At 41.3% G+C, this 12,134-nt stretch overlaps 1 protein-coding gene across 2 annotated transcripts in view; it reads left to right on the forward strand.

Annotated features, from left to right (window-relative positions):
- The window catches only part of ccdc102a (coiled-coil domain containing 102A), an 84,612-nt gene that overhangs the window by 57,331 nt on the left and 15,147 nt on the right, over nucleotides 1–12,134 (forward strand). For both annotated transcript variants that reach the window (XM_073464830.1, XM_073464829.1), the window contains exons 8-9: nucleotides 8,953–9,123; nucleotides 10,668–10,771. In XM_073464830.1, the coding sequence (XP_073320931.1) occupies nucleotides 8,953–9,123; nucleotides 10,668–10,771 (275 nt within the window). The remainder of the gene's footprint in view (nucleotides 1–8,952; nucleotides 9,124–10,667; nucleotides 10,772–12,134) is intronic.

Genomic DNA, 12,134 nt, shown 5'->3' on the forward strand with positions numbered 1-12,134 from the left:
ATCTTTTTTTCACCAGAAAGCCACCCTCTTGTCTCGGCAATCCTTTAAATTGTTCTGAAATTGTTGCTCTTAAAAGAAAAAAATCCACCTCATAACAACTTATTTTCATAGTTTTGTCTATCACTTCTTTTAGCTGTCATTACATTGTCCTCACCAAAGTAACCCAAATTGTAATAAACTCAGATTAACTGCATGCCCCCTGACCAAGAAGACAACTTGGACTTCAAAATTGTTCTTACTGTGCCAAAACATACACACTGATGAGATCTTCTTTATATGCAAGGAGTTTCAGCTCTGACCTTGTCTCTCTGGAGCACTGTCAGCAGTGTGTGTGTGTGTGTGTGTGTGTGTGTTTGTGTGTGTGGCTGTGTGGCTGTGTGGCTGTGTGGCTGTGTGGCTGTGTGGCTGTGTGTATTTTGTTTGAAAAAAAAAAAAAAAAGATTGATTGTGTTGTGTGTATACTGTTGAAACCATAGTATTGATCTGTGCAGAGAGTGAGAAATGGAGCAAGCGATTAAGACACTGGATACACACACACACACACACACACACACACACACACAGAGGTAGATTGATAGTAGAATCATCTTCCACCCCAGCCAAGGCTTTGGGCATCACTACTACTGCACAGATTGATGTTCACTGTCACACTGCAACACAATCATGTGTACACAGACCCTGGTGGAGTAATAGGGGTTGAGAGAGAAGAAGTTACTAGTTTGTGTGGACAGGTCTCTGTGCGTTTGTTTATCTGCGTGTGCGTGTGCACAAGCTGTTCACTATTTGTATCTGTGTTGTCCTTGCTGAACCACAATACAAGCAGATAGTTTCACGGTTTTGGTGCAAAATCTGTGCTCTTCACGCATTCTTTTCTATCCTCCCACTCATATTCCGTTCTTTATCTTCTTGGTTTTTTTGCTGAAAATCAGCACTCGGACAACTCAGACTGCTTCTACCACACCACTCCCATGTCACGTCTCGTATGTGTGATCTTGTGTGTGACCCCCTGTTATTGATCAGTCATGTAGTGTGCAAAGCACAACACTGCAACATTCTAGATTACAGACAAAATTTGTGTAGTGTGACCACAGCTTTATGTGTTACTACAAGACACACGCCACACACACTAGTACTTGTATAACCCCAGTTTTTTGTGCATGTTTGTTTAACCATCATTCATTTTCCTTCACAGCTCTTTCTGTTTATCTGTGTGTGTGTCATATGGTGTTTGTGACGGGGGAAACATTTTGCTGCTCTGACAGTGACAAGGCAACAAAGAACAAGGGACAATTTTTTTCTTATGTCTTTACTGCTTCCAACCTTGAGACTCCAAAAACGACCAGACAAATGATGTTAATTTATGGTATTTTACAACACAGGGTTATAGATTAAAAAAAAAAAAAGTAAAAAAGTTAGAAAAAAACAGAGAATTGGCGAACCGCCGCTGCGGTGATAATGTGGCGACTCTGTGTGAAAAGGGCTATTGGTCAGCTGTGTGGAGCTGAGAAAAGAACCAGAGTTTTAATTTATTTCTCTTTTCTTATCTTTTTTTCATTCTTCTCTGCTATCTGTCACTTTTTATGTGAACAACTGAGGTCAACAATATGATTGTCTTCCAGGAGCGACAGTCTAAAAATGTGTAGCATTATTAAAATTAAACAATTATCACTTACACCCCCCCCCAACTGGGATAAGACTCAGTCCCTTTTCAGACATGGAATGCAGAACAGCATTGCTCACATCTATTGAAGTGATGCTTTGTGTCATTCAGACATAGGTGTCTTCTAAAAAGTGAAACGTCCAGCACCTCACTTTGTGTGTTGTGACTCTGAGTGTGGGTTTCTGCCCACCTGTCCTACATGGTTATTTATGAAGCTCTCAGGTTTATTTAATGCTGCAGTTAGCAACGCACACACACGTGCTGTTTCTTTTAATTTTCTTCCTTGCTTCAGTCTTTTATTGAGCTGATCTGTTCTGACCAATGTGGTTGGAGCAGTGCCCAAAAGCCCCTCCACCACTGTCTTGGGCAGCCTTGATTATAAACCCAAATCTGTGTCTGTGTCTGTGTCTGTCTGTGTGCGCAAGGGAGGAGACTTTGCTGTCTAAATTAATGTTGAATTCAGTATGGCGGGGGGAGGGAGAATTATAATAATTCTTTGTGTGTGCGTGTATGCATGGAGGGAGGTGTGTGTTCACTCCGTCTAAATGAGCTGTAGTTATGCATTATGTATATTTCCACATCTGATTCTGTTTTTTGTCTCACAGTAAAGGACATTTTGTTAAGGTGATGAATGTGTAAACATATTTCTGGGCATAAGCCTGTGGGTTGTGTGTGTGTGTGTGGGTTGTGTGTGTGTGTGTGTGTGTGTGTGTGTGTGTGTGTGTGTGTGGGTTGTGTGTGTGTGTGTGTGTGTGTGTGGGTTGTGTGTGTGTGTGTGTGTGTGCGTGTGCGTGTGTATGTGTGTGTGTTTGGTTTGTTTTAGTGGAACAGATGTAGAGCCAGATTTCAGGGTCTCTCCAGTCAAGGAGAAAGATTTAACAGGCGTTGTCGCGTAACACACACCCGCACACACGTACACACACAGTTACTGTTGTACAGTCTCTGTTCAGCTGAATTAAAGCTCAACTTCACAGACTGCTACAAATCTGCTAAAAGATTGTGGGCCGAACCCTTGAGTCAAATTTCAAACTGATACTAACAGGATGTTGTCTCTGACTGGTAATATTACATCACACCCCTCTCATATTCTAATGTGTACATTTATGGTCAAAAGTTTACATACACTTGTAAATAACATGTATGTCATGGCAGTTTTCAGTTCCAATGATTTCTATAACTCTGTTTTCTTTTCATTTTCTGAAAATATGGCCAAATCTGCTGGCAAAAATATACATACAGTAATTCTAATATTTGGTTAAAGGTGAAGTTCAACTACATTTGTTAGCTTCCTGGCACAGACTTGTTTCTTCAGCACAGTCCACATGTCCTCGATGGGGTTCAAGTCTGGACTTTGGGAAGACCATTCCAAAACCTCAATTCTAGCCTGACTCAGCCATTCCTTTAGCACTTTTGATGTGTGTTTGGATCATTGTCCTGTTGGAACACCCAACTGCACCTAAGAGCCAATCTTCTGCTGATGATTTTAGGTTTTCCTAAAGAATTTTGGAGATAATCCTCCTTCTTCATTAATACATTTACTTTCTTTAGAGCAGCAGATCCACTGGCAGCAAAACAGCCCCACAGCATAATACTACCATCACCACACTTGACAGTAGGTATGGTATTCTTGGGGTTAAAGGCCTCACCTTCTCTCCTCCAAACATATTGCCACGCATTGTGCCCAAACAATTACATTTTTGTTTCATCTGACCAGAGTTTTCCTCTAGAAGGTTTTTTCTTTGTCCATGTGATGCACGGCAGCCTCTCAGCTCATGTTGATGTAAAACATACTTGACTGTGGACACTGACACCTGTCTTCCAGCAGCTTCTAATTCATTGCAGACCTGCTTTGTGGTAGTTGACTCTTGACCAGGGACGTGCACATGATTATAGAGGGGCAGGGGCTCAAAGTCAGAAAAGGGCAGAATGTGCGCACGCTTAGCGCGCCACAATTTTTTTTTTATCAGGCCTCAATAACACAATATGTAGATTTAGTACTTATAGAAAGCTAACTACTTAGCTGTGTATCCTGTGTAGCTGTGAGTAATATGCAATTGCCATTTCCTTTGTGTCACTAAATTATTGTCAACATGAGTTTATTCACATTATCATAACACTGAGGTTTGGAAGACATGCAATTCAGCTGCAATTCTAAAAAGCAATAAAACACTGGTTTATTATTAGGCTGTTTATTGTTGAAGATAAAGACTTTAACATTGAACATTCAACAGTGAAACATTGAAAAAAAATACAAAAATAAATAATGGAAAAAACTTCAATCAAAAAATCAGTGTCCCTCCTTCCTCCCTTACAGCAGGTTGCATATTAACACAGCTTGCATAACAAAAAGAAAATCATGGGAGGGCAAGTGCAAACTAGAAATACAGGCTACACATCTAAAAATGTGACAAAACCAAGAAATTACTACTGTGACTGCTACTGTGAACGTTAGTAGGAACAGCAATGTTTACAACAGCAAAGTCACAATAAACTCAATATCTGGAAGAAGTTTAAGATTTGTGGCAAGAAAACAGCCTACACAGACAGCTGTCATATTAGATTATTCATAACTCTCATTAACAAGCAGTTAGCTTAACAAGCACAAATGGGCACTTTTCTGAAATATGACTCATATTTAAGCACGTTGAATAAGTGGAAGGCGACTTGTTAGCCCCCACAAGGAAGTTATGTTAATGGATTTATAACTCACAAAGGTTCAAGTCGCTCCACTGTCACGTCTCATCTATGTGCATGGTGGAGTTCTCTATGAGGCAGCAGCTTCTCTCTCTCTCTCTCTCTCTCTCTCTCTCTCTCTCTCTCTCTCTCTCTCTCTCTCTCTCTCTCTCTCAATTCAATTCAATTCAATTCAAATTCGCTTTATTGGCATGAAAGTTTTAACAACAATGTTGCCAAAGCATCAATCAATGAACAGAACAAAACAAATACAACTCATAGAATCAAATATATACAAATAAAAGAAAGAAAAGAAAGAAAAGAAAAAGTATATATACATTTATATAGTATACCCTGTGTGTGTGTGTGTGTGTGTGTGTGTGTGTGTCTCTAGTTTCATGGCAGAGTGTTACATATTGTGCAGCTAACTTGATAAATTGTGGATCTTCTCCCAGACAGACTTTTAACAGTTCATCACATGTTTTTCCCTGATATGATGGATCTGCTGCAGTGATCTGCTGTAGGAAAACCTCTCTCTGTTTGGTACAGGGGGCAGGAGAGGAGAAAATGGGCCTCAGTTTCCACCTCTCCTGAAGAGCAGTGTTTACAGACTCTTAGTTCTCTGGGCTTCCACTCTTTCTTATGCCGACCTGTTTCAACCTGTAGCTGATGGTCGGTGAGTCTGTACATTGTTAGCGTTCGTCTTTGTTTGGGGTTATGTATGCTGATCAGATATTGTGCTGGAGAATACTCTCTATCCAGTGAGCGATAGCATTCCAATTTATTGATGGATTTGATCTCATTCTTCCAAATGTCAATGTAAGTCTTTTTATTCTCTTTGTCTATAGACAGCAGGTGAGTTTTGGAGAGAGTTTGGAGGTCTTGGATTTTGAGGTGGCAGGTTTCTCTGGTGTTTCTCAGAGGGTCTGTCTCTGGACAGAGGCTGTTACTGAGAAAGGCTCTGTGGTGATAGGAATCAGGATCATCTTGTGTTAAGTGAACCTGGAACTTCATTGACCTTTTGATCATGTGTAGAGAGAGAGAGGGAAGTGTCCCAGCTCTGCTCTACATGCATTGTTTGGACAGTTTCTGTGGAGGAAAGGAGGATTTCCTTGCAGAACTGAAGGTTGAGTTTCTCTGTGGGTGTTGTGTCCCATGAGGTGTGCCTCTGGGTCATTAGAGACAGAGCGGAGCCCAGCGGACAGAGAAGCGCCTTTAGGCTCAACACACACACAACACCCTATTACAAGGAAATGCGTACGGTAGATAACGGTTGCGTTTTTATACCGCCGTTTTTTTTTTACATCCCTATGCGCAACAGGAATTTATTTATTCATTAAAAAAGCACAACAAAAAGGGCACTTTTTAATACGAGGCAAAAAGGGCAGGGGCTCAAGCACCCCTTGGGCCCTATGTGTGCACATCAGTGTGCGAAATACGGGGGGTCCGGGGGGAAGTTATGTTAACCCATGAGACCCCCTGAAAACTTCAAAAGCAAAATTTGAAGGGGGTCTCAAATTTTGACTAAAAAATAAAATATTATAATAAAATATAATTAAATGTCACTAATGGTCATTAAAATGTCAGAATTCAAAACATTTATTCACAAATATGTTGTATTTGTTGCCAGCACATATGCAAATTAGCCATGTGCGCCAAACAGAAGAAAGACTAAAGTTGAGAAGTCATACTGAAAATGGCTAGCAAGCGAAAGCTAAACCAGAGTGTATCACTCACACACTTTGGGTTCACATCCAAAAAGGCGGCACTCAGAGATGAAGAGGCACCGGAGGACGATGCCGGTGCAGCTAGCACAGTGGGCCCACTCCTACCAGAACAGAGGCTCCTCTCCCACCCAGTGACTCCCCAGAAGAACGTGAAGTTGAGGCCGAGTGCTCCGAAGACGCAGCAGGTGCTGAGGTAACGTTAGCTGCTACTGCTGCTAGCACAGGTGACTTGCCTGCTGGTTGGACAACGAAGCAGGTGGGCGAATGGAAAGACCGCAGGTTATGTAGGCCTTGTGGTTGGTTGTGGTCTTAGAGAGAGCACCCGCGGTGGTGCTGTTTGGCTTGCTGTAGGCTGTCTGTCTGTCAGCACCCGCCATGGTGCTTTTTTCAGTTTGAGAGATGGCCTGTTTGCAGGTTAGGCGAATGTGCTTTGTGTATGTGTTCAATGATGCATCTGTCTGATCGTATTTGCTGTAGATGGATGGTTAAATAATGTCACATGATCGGTCATACTGCAGGCTCTCACTTGCAAGTGCACTGATTGCGTGCCAGTCTCCAATAGGCTATACCTGGCATTCATTCAGTTGATTGCTCTTGTAAGTGCGCCAGATTGGTGCCAATTATTGTCATGTCTGCATTGTAATGCACAACTTTGCCTCTCCTTGTTATAAAACAACGTGCATCCAAACAACTTTAGCCAATGCAACCTCCTCTGTCAGTGTTGCTTTACGAGCATATGGGATTGTCAAAAATTGTTAAGTATGTCCGTGTGTGTGTTGTCATGTAGGCTATAGATTGATTGTCTTGGCTTGCATCCATGAAATATTGTAATGTTATAGGCCTACTGCATATTGAGAAAATTTAGATCGGTATTGCGCAACAATCGGGAGATGGGGACCCCCGAATACTGACGGGTATTTCGCACACTGTGTACCATGTACCTGTAACTGCTTTGAAATGGCTCCAAGTGACTTTCCTGACTTGTTCAATCAATAATGCCCTCTTTCAGATCAATGCTGAGCTCCTTAGACTTTCCCATTGTAGTGTTTGTGGCTGAGTCTAATGGGTGTATCAAACAAGCCCTATTAAAATTTGCCCAGAAAAGTCACCAGCTGTTATCAATCAGAATCAGTCAGTAGAAGTTAAGAGGCCATGCTACAAAGAACATTTGACTGACACAACTTGCTATAATCACCAAAACTGATCATTCAAGTTGCTGTATGTACAGTATATTTTTGATCCAGCAGATTTGGTCACATTTTCAGAAGACCTATAATAAATTAATTATTGAACCAAACTTCATGAATGTTTTTTTGTGACAAAGTAGTTTGTGTTCCATCACAGAAACATGAGAGTTGTAGAAATCATTGGAACTCAAGACTGCCATGATATACATGTTGTAAGTGGATGTAAACTTCGACCACGACTGTATATACGCTTTTGCCATCAAAGAGAAGATTTAAAGACCCACTGTCGCGACTAATGCAGAACTCTTTTGATCCCTAGTCTGTCAAACTGTTAAACCAGAGTTGAAGTTTTCAGTAGGCCTCAGTGTTCCTGTGTGGACTAAGTACTGGATGTTAAAGGGAGTGATTGAAATTGTTGCACTGCAGCCACTTAATCGTTATGACCGGCTCATAGGCAAATGGGGGAGATGCATCTCATCTTTCTGTCTTATCCACTAAACAGCTCACTGAAGCATAAAATGTCATGTCAGTCAAACATGTTGGTGATCTCATGAATTTAGGATTTAGGTCTCTTTCTCCTGTGCAGACTGCACTCTGTTAGGTCTCTTTGTTCTTATGCTTCATCTGTATCATTTTTACTACCCATCCAATTACACACACACCACTGCTCCTCTGTGTCCTCATCCTAGTCTCTTTCTCAAGACCCCACCCCCTCCTTTTAATTATTCCCCTCTGCATTATCCTGCGGCTCTCTTTGTTTGATCTGGCTCTGGGGTTACACTAGTATTTGTGTTGCACTCAGGCATTTCGCCTTGATTATCATGTAAATATTCAGTGCGGAGGAACGAGTCCATGTGCTACCTTCAAGGCATTTGTTATTATTTGAACAACAAATAAAGCACCAATTCCTCTTCTAATCAAACTCACTGTGTATGTTACTTCTGTGTAAGTTATGTTCTACATAATAACGATAAAAACAAATACAGATATAAAAAACATAAATAAATTAAGAGGATTTCCCACATCTTGATGTGGGCTTGTCTTTCATTGTTCCTGTAGGTATCTTATTTCTCTCCATCATATTGCCATGCAAGTTCAGAAAAGCTTCTTGGAAGCTGCCCTGTCTAGGGAGTCATTAAGTGTCAGACAGCAGAGAGGGAGGCTGAATAAACGCCATCAAAGTACATGAAAGTGCAGTGAGTGACAATAGTGCATTATTGATGATACCATTAGCTCCAAGTGCAGACACCCGTTAGCTAATCCCAGTGCAAACCTGTGGAGCAGAGCTTTTTGTTGGCTCAACCACAGTTACCTCAAATTACAGTCCGATAGATGGATGGAGAAAAAAACTGAGTTGGTGGTTCTACCCTTCAGCTCAGACTCTGACTGAGCTCAGAACTCAGCTGAAACTTCAGTTATTTCTGTCGTTTACGTTCATTTCTCTCCTTTTTACTTGTCTCTGTACATTTATGAAGCATATTCATTAAGCCCTAGGAATACGCACATAGTTTTTGCGTAAGATGAAAAATGTTCACCTTGCCCAGATGCCCCTTCATGTAAATTTACGCTGTCCCTTTCGATTGACTTTGCATGAATATACTTCATAAATTGTTTGAACCAATTGACAAAAGGGTTAATCAGCTAAACTTTGGTGGAAACATTTTTCTCTAAGCCTGCCTCCTCTGTCTGTCTGCTATGTCTTTAGGAGTTGGCTGACCTTCGCCATGTTCACTCTAAACTGAAGAAGCAGTTTCAGGAGAAGACGGCAGAGCTTGCCCATGCAAACCGGAGGGTGGAGAGCCATGAGGCTGAAGTCAAGAAGCTACGACTGAGGGTGGAGGAGCTAAAGAAGGAGTTGGGACAAGCTGAGGATGAGGTAGGGACATGGCTGTTTTGTGTCAAATCTTACATAACAGTCATAGACTATCAATGTCCACTCTATGATAATCTTCAGCTTCTGACTATTCCACCACTCTTTCTAACCAACCAGCAGTTACACCCTTTCACACTTGAAAAGAAAACCAGGCTTTTGCCTTGCTTTTGTCTTCAGTGTGAAAGGGTGCAATCGCCATTCGTTCCTGCGTCAAATGAATCTGCAGTAGTCACAGGGCTCCAGTTCTGATTGGCTGGGATGGAAAATGACCCATACTAAATTCTGTCCCTTTTTCCATCTGTCTTTATTCAAGCAGCACTTGAAACATTGTTAAGTCTGCGTTAAGTTTGAAAGAGACTATGAACTAAAAGATAGAAAAAAAGTAGCCACCATAACACTGTTTGGTCTCCATGCTGCTTTTCTACTGAAGGCAGGATACTTTACAGTAACTTTAATGTCTAAAATGACATCAGTACCGAAATAGTAAACTTCACTGGGAATTTAATCTAGAAAAAGATGCTTGCTGTAATTTTACTTTAGTATAATCTCTGAAAAAAGTTTTTCATATTGATGATATCGGACAACATGTACGCCGATAAGATATGTTCCTGTGATAGGCCAAAATTGGCTGATGACTGATATATCTGTCTGCTCTAATAATAAGTTACTGACAGTCGGGTGCTGCTTTCTAAAGTACTTTCTAATGTCTAAAATGCTTTCTACAGTAGATACAGTGCTGGCAATGTTCAATTGACTTGGTGTTGCAGCTGGAGATGTGATGCATATGCATGACTGCAACTCAGCGTTGTTGTGTGTTTTTTTGCTTAGTTTTTTCATGTTGTCAGGTCTGTAGTAGCCTATTTGTTTTCTATTATGTATTTTGTTCCGACCACAAATATCTACTTTGACCTCAGACCTTTGTGAATCCCCACAAAAATGTCTTTTATCTGAGCCCTCGTCTCCACCACTTTTCAACACAAAGTGACATCCTTGTGTTCATCTGCAGTAAAAACATTTATCATTTACCATTACATATATAGCATGATTCAACTTCCACTGAGATTACAGAGATAATAAAAGTATTCTGAGAGGCTTCATCTGCTGTGTTGAGCAGGTTATTACTATCATTTACTAAATGGACAGCTGACAGTTTTGTCCAGCCAGCCCTCATCTTTTCCTCCAGTTGTTTTTGGGAGATTAGCAAATTGGCCTTGTTGTAGCTGGAGAGTGCACAGGAAAAAAAATGCCCTTCACCTGTTGTGTTTATTCTCTTCATGTCTGTGACATATTCTACAGATACAGATATTAAAACTGTAGTGAAACGCTGGTATGATGTCAATATGACTCTGACACACACAAAACATACATGTGAGAAGCAGTACAGTTAGTCACCATGATGTTCTTATCCAGGGAGAAAAATGCGATAAAATGCCAAATGTTCACATGAATGTGTGTGTGTGTGTGTGTGTGTGTGTGTGTGTGTGTGTGTGTGTGTGTGTGTGTGTGTGTGTGTGTGTGTGTGTGTGTGTGTGTGTGTGTGTGTCAAGTTGGATGAGTCTCATAACCAGACCAGGAAGCTGCAGAGGTCTCTGGATGAGCAGGTGGAACAGACTGAGAACCTGCAGGTACAATTGGAACACTTGCAGTCAAGGTAAGCACACACACACACATGGAATAGCTCTCTTGAATCCATACATGGCAGCTGATAATAGTGATCTTAACATGTAAAATCATACGCACACACACTGATGCCAATGCAACAAAATCAGTGGGTGCTTGTGTATAACCCCATGCATAGTCAGTTGGGTGTGTTGGTTTCAAATGCACAACAGTATCAGACAAACAGCAGTGATCATACTCTCTTCTAATGGAAACTATATTTTTCCTTGTAATTGCACTGATGGTGAGAGCTGATGTCAGTATCAGACTCAGAATGCAAGTCTGTGACTACTTCCTGGAAGCAGTGACAGTACACGGTACCCACCGAGAAATAAAATATTTGTTCATTCTTTTTTTTTTTATTATTGTCACTACTGGCAGTATTTCCTAGTCAGAATCTTTGTCACCACATCACTGCTAATGCTAATACTGGTGCTTTCCAAATCTACTGTTGAACATTTATTTTGCCTGTCCCTACTGACTCACACCCAACAGAGTTCCTTTTTAAACTGTGCAAATGCAGTTTAGGCCAAGAAAGATACCAGAAGGCAAAACTCACCATAGGATATTCTGGACTCCTAGACTATTTCAAATTAAAATCTACAAAGACAGTGGATAATGCCAGGTTTACGCCAAAGTGGAATTTCTGTACTCTAAGAGTGGTGCCATGTTTAGCAACAGTACTCACATTCCCAAACATGACTAGATAACCATGAAGCCACTTCACACACACAGTCTGTTCAGGTGTGTGTGTGTGTGTGTGTGTGAGGTGTAGGTGCTAGGCTCATTCTGAGCCTCAGAGATTAGCTTCCTGTGCTCAGTGTGTGTTGCCCGTCCTTCAGTTTAGCTCCAACATTCTATCAGCTTTGCACAGTCGTCAGCTCCTTGCTCTCTGCCTCTCTCTGTGCATTCTCTCCATTTTTTTCCACGTCGTTGCTCCGCCACCCATCAGCCAATCGCCGAGCTCCCAGTCGCAGGTTACCGTAGTAACAGAGAGCTCTCTTGTTGCTTTGCTCTGTAGAGGAGTGACAGGCGTGTCGGCATGGTAACAGCTTCAGGGACTGACACAAATCTGTGTGTTCTTGTAGGTTAAGCTTTTCTTCATTCCGGATTTTTTTTTCATTCAATTTGACTGCTTGACAAGTGTGTGCGTGCGTGTGTGTGTATCATACTCAGTATGTCAGAGGGGAATAAGCCTTAAAATTGGATGCTGATCGAGTCCTCAGCTAGTCTGTGTTAATGTGCCTGTGTGTGTGTTGTCTTGTGGTTTATTTAAGGAGTATGAGGTATGAGGAGAGTGCAGCAACTACTGCAGAGATGTGTTTTTCAAAGAAATTTAAAGCCACCTTTTGGTT

Source organism: Pagrus major, chromosome 4 (genome assembly GCF_040436345.1).
Source record: "Pagrus major chromosome 4, Pma_NU_1.0".
Taxonomy (NCBI): domain Eukaryota; kingdom Metazoa; phylum Chordata; class Actinopteri; order Spariformes; family Sparidae; genus Pagrus; species Pagrus major.